Source organism: Nyctereutes procyonoides, unplaced genomic scaffold (assembly GCF_905146905.1).
Source record: "Nyctereutes procyonoides isolate TBG_1078 unplaced genomic scaffold, NYPRO_anot_genome, whole genome shotgun sequence".
Classification (NCBI taxonomy): Eukaryota; Metazoa; Chordata; class Mammalia; order Carnivora; family Canidae; genus Nyctereutes; species Nyctereutes procyonoides.
In genome coordinates this window covers 3,911,179-3,925,699 of record NW_026575043.1, presented here as the reverse complement: position 1 = coordinate 3,925,699, position 14,521 = coordinate 3,911,179, and the positions used below count along the sequence as shown (strand labels likewise).

The 14,521-nt window shown below is 44.8% G+C and overlaps 1 protein-coding gene across 1 annotated transcript in view; it reads right to left on the bottom strand.

Annotated features, from left to right (window-relative positions):
* The window catches only part of DCDC2 (doublecortin domain containing 2), a 156,334-nt gene extending 143,111 nt beyond the window's left edge, over window positions 1-13,223 (bottom strand). The window contains exons 1-2 of the mRNA XM_055322922.1: window positions 12,931-13,223; window positions 8,995-9,049 (exon numbers count right to left, since the gene is read on the bottom strand). Of these exons, the coding sequence (XP_055178897.1) occupies window positions 8,995-9,049; window positions 12,931-13,223 (348 nt within the window). The remainder of the gene's footprint in view (window positions 1-8,994; window positions 9,050-12,930) is intronic.
* Between the last annotated feature and the right edge of the window lie 1,298 nt (window positions 13,224-14,521).

The following is a 14,521-nucleotide window of genomic DNA, read 5'->3' as shown; positions in this document are numbered from 1 at the left end:
ATATGGAAAGATTAAGACTATTAGCCTGCTACCTACCTGCAAGATAGAGACCTTTACAGGTGTTTTTCCAGCATGGTGATAGAGGCAGCTAAATTATGCATACACTCTGGCCCATGCTTTTACCAGCACCACACTTGAGAAGGTAGGGGGCTGTGTGTGGGTCAGTCCAGGGCCACAGACCTAGTAGAACTAAGAGGCCCACGGGGTCTGAGCACAAGTCCCTGGCTTCATTAGCATGGCATTCTTCCCATGCTATTCCACCAGCAAAAGTCTAAGGATTTATTGCTGTTCTGTGCCACTGGGGATCTTTGAAACAGTTTCTACAAGTAACCCATGTAAGAGTAAAATAGGAAAAGTAAACACACACAGATAATTTGTTCTAAATTAAAGGGAAATAAAATTTAAAATTAGGTAAGCACTGACAAGCTTCAATGCCAAAATCAAAAAATCAATGTATTATCATAAATGATGTTATATGTTTGTTTCTTATTACTGATTCCTCTGAGTTTCATTTCTCTTATTCCTTTAACATATCACCCTCTTGGGTTGTCTTTTCCAGACTTACATTGTGTGGGGGGAAAAAGTGAAACATCTCTCCAGATGGTTGCGTATCTGTCAAAGATGCTAGGATACCTTCAGTTCTAAATACAAAAACCACATTCCAAGACAGGAATATCTTCCAGACCCTTTACTTTCATCATGTTGCTCCAAATTTTGTTGCTTTTCAAAATTTCTGACTGGAAGTGCCAGTGAATCAGAGCACCACATGCTTATTTACACTGAAGGGTTCTCTGATAAAAGAAATCACAGCAGGAGGCACCGCCATGGATTGCCAGTCCCTCCAGCGGTTCTCTCTGCATGCTTGCTGCCTCCTCCATGCAGGGATGTGACAACCCAAGCCTGGGTCTTCCTGGGTCTCCCAGGAAGGCTCCCACAAACCCTGGGTCAGAGGGCATTTTGAAATTAACATCACATCAATCTCAATTCAGCTCTGCCATCTTGGTATGCAACCGAGATATGGAAGTCAGAAGAATGGGTCTATCATTAGAAATAGGCAGAAAGGAAACATGACACTTTCTTTTTTTTTAAGATTTTATTTATTCATTCATGAGAGAGAGAGAGAGAGAGAGAGAGAGAGAGGCAGAGACACAGGCAGAGGGAGAAGCAGGCTCCATGCAGGGAGCCCAACATGGGACTCGATCCCAGGTCTCCAGGATCACACCCTGGGCTAAAGGCAGCGCTAAACCACTGAGCCACCCAGGCTGCCCTGACACTTGTTTAGTAATCTTCACCAATTTTTAAAGAATTTTTCTTTCAATTCGACTTAAATTCCTCAGCCATCAACCTATAGTTTAATTTTGGTTTCCCCCTTTTTGGTACCCAGCTATGGTGGAGAAGAGCTAGTCACCGTATTCTTTGTTAAGTACTGAAGCCAATTATTAACTAGGTCTAAATAAATCATTTTCTCCCCTTGGAATAACAATCTCTGATATATTTCAATCTGCTTATTCTTTTTGGTGTATCTCATCTCTTCAAACTCTTTCCAGAGACTTCCTACAACAATTAACTATGGTAAGTGTCTTTCTATGTCTGTACGGCTGGACTCTAGCCCACTGCCTGGCATTCAGCAGTCTCTTGATAAATATTCTTGAGAAAATGGGAAATCATACATGAGCAGTATACAATAAACGACTGAGCATAATTTATTTGTCTTCCTTGGCTATCCTTCACTATTTGTTTAATCATGCTTTCCCAATTATTCCTACCATATGGAAATTATCATACCTTCATCATGAATAGTCCCTTTGACCTTACCAGAAAACCCAATAAACTCCTTCTATTAATTATCCTAAAATGTGAACCTAAGTATTAGTAAGTGCACAACCAGAAGCTTGGTTTACCTCGACAGAACTTCCGATCATAGTACATATTCACATGTGTCTGAATCCCATCCAGTATAAGAACAAGAAGTTTTTCTCTACTCAATAGGTCTTGTTGTTTAGTAGTAATATCTTATTATGAATAGTCACTTCAATTAAGTGGTATTTTCAAACATTTACATTTAGTTAGCAATTTATTTTACTAGATACTTTTTCTGTTTTCTTCTTAAAATGTGATAATTATTTTCTAAATGTCTATTATAAGTCTGTCTTTGCTTAGAACAGCTTATTACTACAAACTTAAAAATTATACCAATCCATATGTCTTGCACTTTCACATTCAATCTCCTAAAATCATGTCTAAATGCCAAATAGAGAATACAAAATATCTGAAACAAATGTCATGATTCATGCTAATGGACAAACTAAAATCACCAAACCTTTAGCTTTTGATCAGAGCTGATTAGGGTTATTACGGTATAGCTTTCATTAGGCCACTATTTTCCAGACTGATGCAAACATTTCATTCTTATTCTTGTTCAAACTCACATACATACATACACAGCTCAATACTGAAAAAATAAATAAAACGAGAAAATGTAGAAGGAAAGTGAAATATCGCTAGCTGTTTTTAATAGAAAATTGTGTCTTCAGAGAACTGTGGCAAGGTCATATTCACCTTGCAATCATCCTGACCACTGATGAGAACTAGCTATCCTTGGAAAAACACTTCTTACTTAGCAGTTATATTAGGAAGGTAGAGGAAGGTAAGAAATAAAAGACTGGGAAGAAGTCTCAATTATTGCTGAAAGACCTCACAAAAGTGGTTTTATCTTCTTTGATTCTTCAATAAATTAGTAAACTTTAATCTAGAAATCTTTCCCCAAGTTAAAGAAAGAACTATTTAGGACTTTAACTATATGGTAGTTCCCCCTTTGAACCCAGAATTCCCAGGCTAAAGATTAGTAAGTTAAACCACAGAGCCCCATGCCTTCCCCGCAGTGAGGTTAATAATTACACCCAATTTAATGTCTAGAATCCCATTTCCAACCAAAAGCCTTTAAGTAGCAAATCTCATAGTATGTTTCATTAGAGATTATACCTAATGATTAGGCAAGAATATGAACTTGTAAAAATTATTCGCAAAGCCTTAAAGATGCACACCAGGGTGGCCTACCCAAAGGATGGACAACCCCCATCACCACAAGCTTTCCAGTTTTGATGCTCCAGAAATCTCTCTTCCTGCCCCTCCGCCTCTCCCAGGTGCTCCTGCAAGTGTTCCTCTCCACTAAGAAGAAACAAAGCTTATCCAAATTCTCCACTGTTGAACGTCTAAGGTAAGGGACATCTATTCAAGAGAATTCAACCTGACTGGCGCATCCAACAAGGAGGCTCCCACTTCCTCTGAAAGGACGTCATTGGGGTCTCATTTCAGGTTTTAATTTGCAGATTTCTTTTTAAGGCCCCACTTCTCAAAACTACAGATAGCACGCTTATTCACGGATGGATCACTTAGAAATAAAGCGAGCCTGACCTTCTCCAGGTCATCAGGTGCACGTGGATCGGACACTTCCAGAAGCACATGAGGAAGAGTGGATGAAAGAAGGAGAAAACCAAATAGATCCTTGATTAATTTTTTTAGAAATATAAATGTGAGAAAAGGCTAAAAAATGGTCTTTTCTGCTGACTCTGAGAATACAGATTAGTGAGATTCAAGAAAATAAAGCTCCAAGCTGTTCTGTATCAGACAGCGATGGAAACTTGCATTGAGGAGACACCTGGATGGCTCAGTGTTTGAGCGTCTGCCTTTGGCTCAGGTCATGATCCCGGAGTCCTGGGATCAAATCCCACATCAGGCTCCCCACAGGGAGCCTGTTTCTCCCTCTCCCTCTGTCCCCCATGAGTGAATGAATGAATGGATGAATAATTAAATTTTTTAAAAAAGAAGAAGAAAAGAAACTTGCATTGGGGATAGAACCGAGACGAACCAGACATGGAGAGGAAGACAGACAAGGCCAAGAGGGCCGTTCAAAGACCAGAGGCTGAGCCGGCAGATGAGGCCAATCAAGTTTTAATAATGGGGAAGTCTAATCTTCACTTCAAAATCTGTTTAGCTCTCAAAATGAGGGCCTTGACGAAGAAAATGTATGAGTTCCTCAAAGAAGATCATTGCCAATGGAGTTAAAATCAATCACAGCAAGCAAGAGAGGCTAAATGGTAGCCAAGTCCATAAGGACAGGGGCCATGTGGTTTGGCTCCCAGAGGACAAGCATGAAGCCCAGCACACAGCACACACACAATAAATCCTTGTTAAGTGAACAATGTTCATTTAATACAGTTCCAAATCACACTAGGGAGACACTAATGCATCACACAAAGGCTCAACCACAGCTAAGTTTATCCCTGAAACCAAATCTAAATAGATGGTGGCCACGAAAACCTTCAAGGCATTTGCAACATCTCACTCATATGTGAAACCTGGAACAACCGGGCATGCAAAAGGCAAAGAGACATCTCTCTGAACTGTTGATGAGGAATATTTGAAAGTAGAGGGAATTAAAACTCTCGACCAGCCTGGGAAGCCTGGGTGGCTCAGTTGGTTAAAGGTCTGCCTTCAGCTCAGATTATGCGTGATCTCAGGATCCTGGGACCCAGTCTCATATCAGGCCCCTGCTCAGCAGGGAGTCTGCTTCTCCCTCTGCCTCTGCCCCTCCTGCTCATGCCCTCTCTCTCTCTCTCTCTCTCTTAAATAAATAAAATGTTTAAAAAAAAAAAAAAAGGAAAAGCTGTTACCAGCCTACTAATGCTAGGTACTGTGCAGAATCAGATGACCTCCTAGAGACTTACAATTTTAACAGGCAGCTCTGATGCATATGTTCAAGACTGAGCAGCTCAAGACTAACCAGGAATGGGGACAAACTTATCCCATGAAATCATATTTATTGACTTGGTGCAGCAAGGGACAGCTCTTGGAGAAGGCTGACAGGACAAGGCTGAGACAGAGAGGGGGAGGGAATCGTCTTTCATAAGATCTGGGTTCTCCCTGAAGGACTCTGAGGTGGTGGCTAAGGGAAGTAGAATCCATTCTAGACTGAGAGCTGTTTGGAGGGGAGGTCAGGAGGAGTGGAGAGTAACTCGGGTTATTACGAGGTGAGGACAGTGTAGCAACTAAAGATCTACAGTAAGGAGTGCCTGGGTGGCTCAGCAGTTGAGTGTCTGCCTTTGGCTCAGATCATGATCCGGGGTCCTGGGATCAAGTCCCTCACCGGGCTCCCTGCAGGGAGCCCACTTCTCCCTCTGTCTGTGTCTCTGCCTCTGTGTGTGTGTGTCTCTCATGAATAAATTAAAAATCTTGAAGGAAAAAAAAAAGATCCCCAGTAAAACATGGACAGCGCAAAGCAGGCCTGGAACGTCAGCAAAAGGAAAGCGGGAATCACTGGAAAAGCCATCCTGATAGCAGCCTGGAGCTGCTGTACGCCTGCAGGACATGCAGTGCCTCTGCTCACCTTGCAGCCGCCTTGCTGTGGGTCCATCCTCCAAGCCTCACTGAGGGCAAGGCTGCCCCGTCTCTCATCTAGCCCAGATGGCCTCCACTCTTGAGGCAAGAGACAGGCTCTGCCTCTCACACAGATCTAAGTATTAATTAATTCCCATTAATCAAGCTGTAGATAGGGATGCCCTTGGAGCCTTCATCTAGGGGAAACAGCCCCACAGTAGACAGTCCTGACCCATAAGCCTGAGCCCACCTTCAGTTCCTCAGTCCTCTGAGCAAACCTTTGGGCCAGCACCCTGGGGAATAACAGGATGATTTGCACACACACACATACCCCATCTCCTCCCCTAGACTCTACATCCCTCCAGAGAGAGAGTGGCAAAGTCTCCAGTGCCGCCCAAGGCCCCGCACAGACCCCAACCTGCCACATACTCTCTGGGGCCGAGCTGTCTGCTCACCTCTCCTGCACGATGTGCATCGAGGCCCTGCACGTGGAAGAACAGGTTGTGCATGCGAGACAGCTATTCGTCTGAAGGATGCCCTATGCCAGGCAGGATGACCAGCAAAAGGGCAACTCTGTGTCCAAGAGGGGGAGCCTCCGTTTGAAGGGTTCACAAGGGCTCTGTTGCAACATGATGGAGCCAACTGTGCTTAAACGGCTCCACACACACTGGACTGAATCCCTCTGAATTGAATCACTAATCCTCTGGTGCTAGAGATGTTCACACATCCATCTGTTCACCAAGACTATCAATTCCTGAGGCTGAGAGGTTACACATGTCTTGTTGAGTTTTGCTCCCAGCACTCTGCCTACTGTGCTGCACAGTTTAGGCATCTAATCCCATGAAAGCAAAAGAGATGAGATAGAAATGCAAGGAGAAGCTCATTCAGGGCAAAAGCACAGTGCATGCTGGTAAGGAAAAGGAAAGGTGTTTCGTGCCGATGAGAGGCTTCTAGCACTTGCCAACAGAGGACCCCCACAGCCGGCTTAGGTAGCAGAGGAAAGAGAAAAGCTGGTGAGTTGACTTGGTATATGGATATATCGCAAGAGATCTGCACCTGGGCTGAGAGGAGGGGAGAAGGAAGCAAGGAGAAGATGGAGAATAAAAGATGTGCCACCAAGGTCAAAAGATGAGCAACCCATTTTTATTAAGACCACAACTGATGGAGGGAGGATGGGATGAAAGATAAGAATGCAACTAGAAAATGCTTGAGGACCGGGAGCAAGAATGCAAACCTGACCTAGGAGCTTCCTTTATCTGGATGTTAGTAAAAGCAGGACCCACATGTAGGGAGACAAGGGAGGTCTTCTCTGAGCCCACAGTGACAGTGCTGCCCCACCTTGGAGCAGGTGCAAACTCCCACAGATGCACCTTCTTGATTTCTAATCTTTATCTCCTTTCTCTTCTCCCCCTTTCCTCCTGCCACCCAAAGTGCTGGCCAAAGAGGACCATGTACTTCTCTGGGGCTAGTGGAAGAGGTCCACCAGAGCTCTACCTTTCTCCATCCTAGTGATATGGCCACAAAGAGCAAGAGGAACAGGACTAGCTGTCCTTTTAGCATCTCTTCAAAGATGAGCCTCATAGAACAGAAAATGACAGAAACCACAAAAGGACTTCAAATGTCAAGGGGACATGCACGTTCTCATTACTGTGACCTGTGGTCAGCAAGGGATTCCATTGTGTCTAAATTATTAACTGTCTAAAGAGCACCCAGATCATATGATGGACTTGGGTGAGGGTGCTCTGGAAGAAGGGAAGGAATGTCGTCTCTGACTCCCAGAATCCATCGTGTCCAAACGGAGCCACAGTGGCTAGGACACAAGGTGACACATCCAGCAGAATGCCTCTGAATGATAAAGGGTCTTTCTACACTAACACTTGCGGGGAATTCTTAGAATTGATGTGTTGAGCAATTAGGATGACTGAATCATGTACGCTGATGTGATGGCCTTTATCACGTCGCCAACACAGACAACTCAAACAGTATGACATCACCTCATTTTTGAGGGAAATGACCCGGATTTTGATAAATAACCTTACTCATCCTTTCTACTGGAACATCTCTGAATAAGCATGGTCTGTGCTACCACTGTGCTGAAACATCCCTCCTTGAAACTGCTCTCCACCCTCCTAATTGATGTATTCATCATGTTCTAGACTCACTTCAAGAATTCTGTGAACCCCTCCCTGTGACTGGGAATAAGATATGTTCTCTTCCTCCAACAAAGAGCAGTCAATAGCCTTTGACAAGGTATGCAATCTTTTCTCGATTGACTCGAACATTGAATGAAATCACCAGCTTAAATCAAGAAAGCATCTATAATTTTTGTGAAAGGCCAGTGTCTATCAAGTCTGTTCCTAGATAGTCCTCTGACTTTGAACTTGTTGAATCCTACAAGTTTGATTGGAAATCAGCCATGGGAAAGAGAGGGGTACTCCCCTGCTCCTGGTAAGAATTATACACATAATACGTTCTCAGAACAGTTCACAAAACCTTGCACCCTATGTCAAACATCAGGGATAATCCTGCAGAGCCAATAGTTAAAGTGATATCTTTATGAGCAAATGCATCCACACTTCCCTTCTGGGATGCCAGGAACCCAAAACTCTCCCTTGCTGGCAATGAAATTAGGGGCTCCCCTGGCTCACAGCAGGCATTGAGTGTAGTCATGGTGTGACTCCAGGAGGAGGGTCTCTGCATTGAAGATCAAGACCAGGAATGCAAAGTGAGGGCAATGAATACATCCCTATCTAGGCTGGGAGGATAGCAGTGGGAGAGAGGGCCTCAGGGGAACAAGAGGGAGAGTAGGGCTTGGATAGTCAAAGAGCACCTCCGTCTCCCATCTCCTCTGCATCTCCAAACTTCTTCTACTGCTCTCTCTTTATCTCCTCCACAAAACTTTATGGGGAAGAACTGAGAAGAAAAGAAAGGCTACAGCTGGGTCTGCATAGTTAGAAGAAAAGAGAAGAGAAGGGAATCACCAGGAAGAAATAAAGCAGAAGAGATGCAGTCTCCTAGTTAGAGGGAAGGGGCGGGTTTCTCACAGGTAACATGTGCACCTATAAGTCAGAACCTTGTCTGGGGGGCTGGGACACAGACCCACAATAAAGGACACCAAGAGCTATTGCCCCTCAGTGGAAGAACAGTCAGCAAATTAAATTAACTAGAGTCCTCGTGAATGCATCCCCTGTGAAGGATAATCTTTTGAAGAAAGTAAATAAGAAAAATATATTGCATACCTGTTGCACTTTGCCCGCATCTTCATCAAAGACAAAGAATCCATGAGCAGAGCTCATGTTTAAAGAATTCACATACCTCATATTCTATCACAGAAATTTGGCCTTGGTTACTAATTTCAAGCAAGGTCTGCCTACTTTGAACAGTTGTATATCCTTCAAACAAAATTACATCCAGAACCAATTCACTGATACACTTTTTACAACTTGTTACTGATAGTAACTAGTGGTCATTCTTCAGCTATAACGTAAGCAAAACCTAAGAAATATATACCTTTGTCTATAAATAATTAGAATGCCGTCTAAATCCTAAGACATGCTATAAGAAATGCAAAAATGGCATTGCTATTTACTTGAACCTTCAAAATATTATTCGCATTACCTCTGTATTAACAACTTCCATAGGTCTCTTCTTCATTTCTCCTATGTCCAAGTAACTGGGGGAGGAAAAAAAAAACAGTAAGGGTTTCTTTTGTTGCTTTTGAGTCATTATGTAAATTTCTTATTAAAATTTTTAAAAAGTAAAGCAAGCCATAGGAAATATGTAAGCCTAAAGCAAAGATCAATAGCTCCTTAATCAAAAGCAATTATGGTAGCAGGAACAGCTTTGAGCATCACCAACCAGAGCTGATACACTGTCTTCTTCTCCCAACTTCAATGAAATTGAAGTCTTAGAAACACACACTTCTTAGAGGGAACATTTTTCCCCCACGGTGGCTGGCCCCTGACCATATACATGGTATTTCTAATTCTTATACCACTTTTGATATAAAGAGTGGTTTGTGTGTACAGGTCCTTAATAGTTCCATTAATCACAGCCTTTAGGTCAAAACAAAGAAAGTACTGGTAGTGTGCATTAGACCATCTATGAAACGCTGCGGAATTTTCTTTCCTATGAAGACACTTTCTTGATATGGAAATGTTCAGCCACATGGGATAGCTTAGGCATTGATTCAGCTAAATCCATGCACATGGGTGGACTAGTTAACCTCTGGAGACCCCTGTTATTAAACTCCTACTTGCTATAGATATTAACTTGTGATCGTTCTTCAGATATAGCATAAACACAACCTGCAAGCTACACTTTTGTCACCGTCAAGCCCTAAGTCCATCACTGTGATCTGGTTCCATTATCCTTCACACAGAGCAGGTGCATTTCATTTATAACCAGGGATACAAAGATACCTCAACTACATAATTGTTGAGTTGGCAAAAAAGAATTTATACTAAGAGTTAATTTTAGCCGTATTTTATTATTGTTGTTTGCATTTTTTTGATAGAATGCTTTAGTCAATCAATGCTACTAGAAATCATGTTTTTCTTATATAAACAGTGTTTACATAAAATATTGCAAAACTCCCTCTGTTTAGCAATAAAATGGCTCTTTTGCAGATCTACCGGGATTGATTTCTGCCGTAGGAGCAAAACAGCTTAACTGCCATGTGCAGAAAAGTGATCTCAGATCTACATGATTAGTGAAGTAGAGTCAATGTTCAGAAACACACAGAAAAACTTTAGGGAAGATAACCATCTCTAGAATTCTCCACTATAAAATAAAAGTTTAATAGCTACCTCAAGTCTAATTATGGTTTCAAAAATATTAGGAAAAATCTGGGTAAAAGAAATTCAAGAAGGAAGTTGATCATTTTCATTTGAATAATTTTTTTCTACCATTGCTAAATTTCCCCAACATCATGTAGGGCCTAAATGACATAAATTACCTTCAATATCTTCTGGGCTTTCTTTCATCCTGCCAGTTGCCTCAATTGTTTTGTAAATTTGCAACTGCTAAGCTTCAAATATATCCAGCTTTTAAATCTTCTTGGCTTATATCATTATAACCATAGATACTACCACTTTAACAGAAATAAATAAACTATTCATCTGTCAGCATGTAAAAACTAACCATGGAAACCACTATAACAGACTCAGGTATTTTTTTGTATGTGAATTAAAGGCAAAAATAACCATGCAAATCCCTTATATCTATATAAAGAATGACTTGAAGTACACTTTTTATTTGGTTTGGAACTGGACCTGTTTTTATCTTTTGAGTTGATAATGCCAAGCAAACAAAAGAGAATATGAGTTACAAAAGTGAGTCTGCAAATTTGGGCTGTAGATTCCAAAACAGATCTCCATTCCCACGAAACTGCTTTTTTATGGGGATTATTTAATTTAAAAAATCAACAAAAAACATGGTGAAAGGAACTGGATAGTGATGCTTTGTATTTATATGACATTTTGATGTTTACAAAGCACGTTCACATCCATAGTATTCACTTTTCTAACAAACCCTGTGAGGCGGGAATGGTTATGCTCTTTGTCCATATCAGGAAGCTGAGTCAAGTGGCTTGCCCAAGGATACATAGCTAATGAACAACTCAGCCTTATGTCTCCTGATCTTTAAGTTCTAAATGTCTTTGAAACACATCACTTCATTTAGTTCTTGTCTATGAAGATAGACAAAGTGTGCTAAAGGAAGTTTCCAAGAAGGGAAAACTAAATCCAAATGCATCTATCACCCTGCTTTAAAAAGAATGCCTGGCAGAAAAAAGGAAGAACACTTTTAGAAATCAGTTTAAGCACATTCGGGAAAAGAAAAATAATATTAGACAAGATTAGTGACATTTGGGGAAATACTTCTATATAGTGAAAATTAGAATTCACAAGTACAAGCTTTACAGTAAACATTTTTTTGTTATCCTGTGATCCAAGCTGAATTTCAATTAAAAACTATGAAATGGAAAGCTTCCAAGTGGTTCAGTAATTCTACTCCCAGGTATATAACCAAGAAAATGAAAACTTGTACACGATTGTTGCTAGCAGCGTTATTTCATAACAGCCCAAAGTGAAACAACCCAAATGTCTATCAATGGATAAACACAATGTGGCATACCCATACCATGGAATATTACTCAACAATACAAAGAATAAAGTGCTGATACATACTACACAAGGATATGCCTGGAAAACATGGATGAGCCAAGTGAAAGAGGCCAGAAAAAGAAAAGGCCAAATACGGTATGATACCATTGATCCGAAATATCCAGAACAAACAAATCCACAGAGACAGAGAGTAGATTAGCAGTTGCCAGGGGATGGGCAGAAAGGGAAACTGGGAGGAATGGGGTTTCATTTTGGAGTGATGGAAATGTTCCAACATTAGCTTGTAATCATGGTTGTACAACTCCATGAACCCACTAAAAATGACTGAAATACATAAAGTTTACCTTATGTGAAAGAGCTCTCAATAGAGCTTTTTAAAAAAGTCCTGTGGAGGGGCACCTGGTGGCTCAGTGGTTGAGCACAGGTCCTGGGATGGAGTCCCACATCAGGCTCCCTGCAGGGGGTCTGCTTCTCCCTCTGCCTGTGTCTCTGCCTCTCTTTGTGTGTCTCTCACAAATAAATAAATACAATATTAAATAAATAGTCCTATGGAATATTAAATTCTACCTATCCTGCAATACCCACCCCCACAATGTCCCTCAACTGTGAATTTCTGCATAACTTTATTTTTCCCATTGCAATTATTCCTTTGTACCTTACATTAAAATTATTAGTGTGCCTCTTGGGTCTGTCCTGTTAGTCTCAAATTCTTAAAGACGAGGAGTTACATCCTTGTTCCCTTCACAGATCTAAGCACAGCTTAACTCCCTGCACACCTACTGTGAGTGAGCTCCCTGCCAGGAACTAGGAATAAGCACCAATGCTGATCCCCGGCGCATGAAGATCTAGCCATCAAGTACCTAAAGACAGACATATAGACAAATACAGCGAGCCACAAGCATTATGTTCATAGCATAGACACGCAGGCCGTGGGAGAAGGGTCACAACAGTGGGACATAGTCAGTTACCAAAAAGGCTTCTACTTCTACTTGGAAGGAAAAGTTGGAAGAAATTGAACGGGGGGGGGGGTGTCCATATGCAGAAAGCAATTTTCTCCTCTTGTGAGTAGATAGTATCCAACACTTCTAAATAATTTTTAAGAAATCATTATTTAAACTCAAAAAAGTAGGTGCCAAGAAAAGGGGGAAAAAAAAAAACAACAGAAAATTGTCAAGTACCAGTTTGGTCACTGAATACTTTGCTAAGATTCCTGTTCCTCCCGCTCGCCGAGTGAAATTCCTTCTCGGGTCCCATTTTCAATCCCCCAGCCCCAGCCCCAGCCCCAGCCCCAGCCCCAGCCCGGCTGCAGCGGGAGCGCGGGGAGGCCGCCGAGGGCGGGCGACGCGGGGCTCCGGACCCGGCCCAAGCGCACCGCACACCTGCGTGCAACCTTAGGTGCTGGGCGGCGAGGACAGACGGACCGACTCACTTGAGCTTCTTGAAGGCTTCCTGACCCCCGGCCACGTAGTTGCCCCCGCTCTGGAGCTGGTCCAGCTTCCGGATGCGGTGGCCGGTCCGCGGCGTGTAGATGTTCCTGACCGCCCCAAACGGCGCCTGAACACCGCCCGTCACCTCTTTCAGAAACACGTCGAAGCTGGACACTTTCTTCTCGTGGATGACCACGCGGCGCCCCGCGAAGAAAGGGTCCCCGTTGCGGTACACCAGCACGCTCTTCACGACCGGCTGGGACAGGTGGCTGGACCTGGCGCTGCTGCCGCTCATCCTCCCCGTGGGGACGCGCCCGGCGGGCTTCTCCGGGGACGTGCCTCTGCTCTGCTGCCCGGCTGCCTCACGGCGCGCACCGGCGGGGGCCGCCTGGAACCAACGCGAAACAGACAAGCCCGCGGTAAAAAAAAAAAAAAAAAAAAAAAAAAAAAAAAGGCGGAGTGGCTGAGGTGCGCCCGGCTTGCGCCCCGCGGAGACCCTGCGGGTGGCGGGACTCACGGCCCTCGTCCAGGTATTTCACCGGAGTCTGCACAGCCAATCAGCGCTCGCCGGGCGCGCAGCACACCTGCCCCGCACGCTAAGCGCCGAGCCCAGGTGTAGCCTCAGGACCCGGGCGCCGGGAGCGCTTGACGCCCGCCCACCGAGGGGCGCGCGAGGCGGAGGTGGGCAGGCGCGCTCCTACGCACGCACCCATTGGAAAGATGCTCCAGCTCCACTGCTCACGTCCTATTCGTGCCACTCCTCCAAATCCCTTGTCTTTTCCCTCCTCGCCGCCTCACCCCCCAATGGCCTGCTTGCTCCCCAAATGAAAGCAAATAACATTCTGGCTGGAATCGCCCAGGTTTTAATTTGCGCCACAATAATAGCTTAACGCGCGTTGAGAGAGAAAAGGCAGGAGGAGGGGGCGACGGAGGAGGCAGGAGCTTCCCGGACCCCTGGCCCCCTCCGAGACCCTCCGCGCCAGCGCCGGCGGAGGTCCCGCGGGCACCGTTTGAACGCCGGGGCGCGCAGCCGAGTCCCAGGGCGGGAGGCGGAGGGTGGGGTCCCCGGGGACGCGCCCCCGCCGCGGGGGTACCTGGCGACACTCGAGGGCCGGCTGGGGGAGGGGCGGCCAGGGCAAGCGCCGGGCGGGGCCGGGCGGCGGGGACGCGGCGGCTGGGCTGGCACCGCTGGAACCCGGCGGCGGCGCGGCGCTCCCGCTGTTCCTCCGCTGCCGTTGCCTCCGCGGGCCTTGCTAGTCCCGGGGGGAGGGGGGTGGACTTGTTACTTCTCGCCGTTGCCATAGCGACTGCAGCCACGCGCGGAAACGAGTCCGTGAAGCGGTCCTGGCGCGCGCCCGAGTCCCGGAGGCTTTGCCAGGGGGCTCCCCAGAGACGGTTGGAAGTCGGGGGTGGCGGGGGTGGAGGGGCAGCCTGGGTGGCCTTATCCTGCAGTCCTGACATAAATGGTCGCCCACTGTGAGCCAGGCCCTATGCTAGAGGTCGGGGATACAGCCAGCCTGCAATATCTGGAGTACCTTCCACCTCCTAACCTTATGCTGGGAAGAGGCTTTCAGGCTGCCTCCAGAAGGCCCG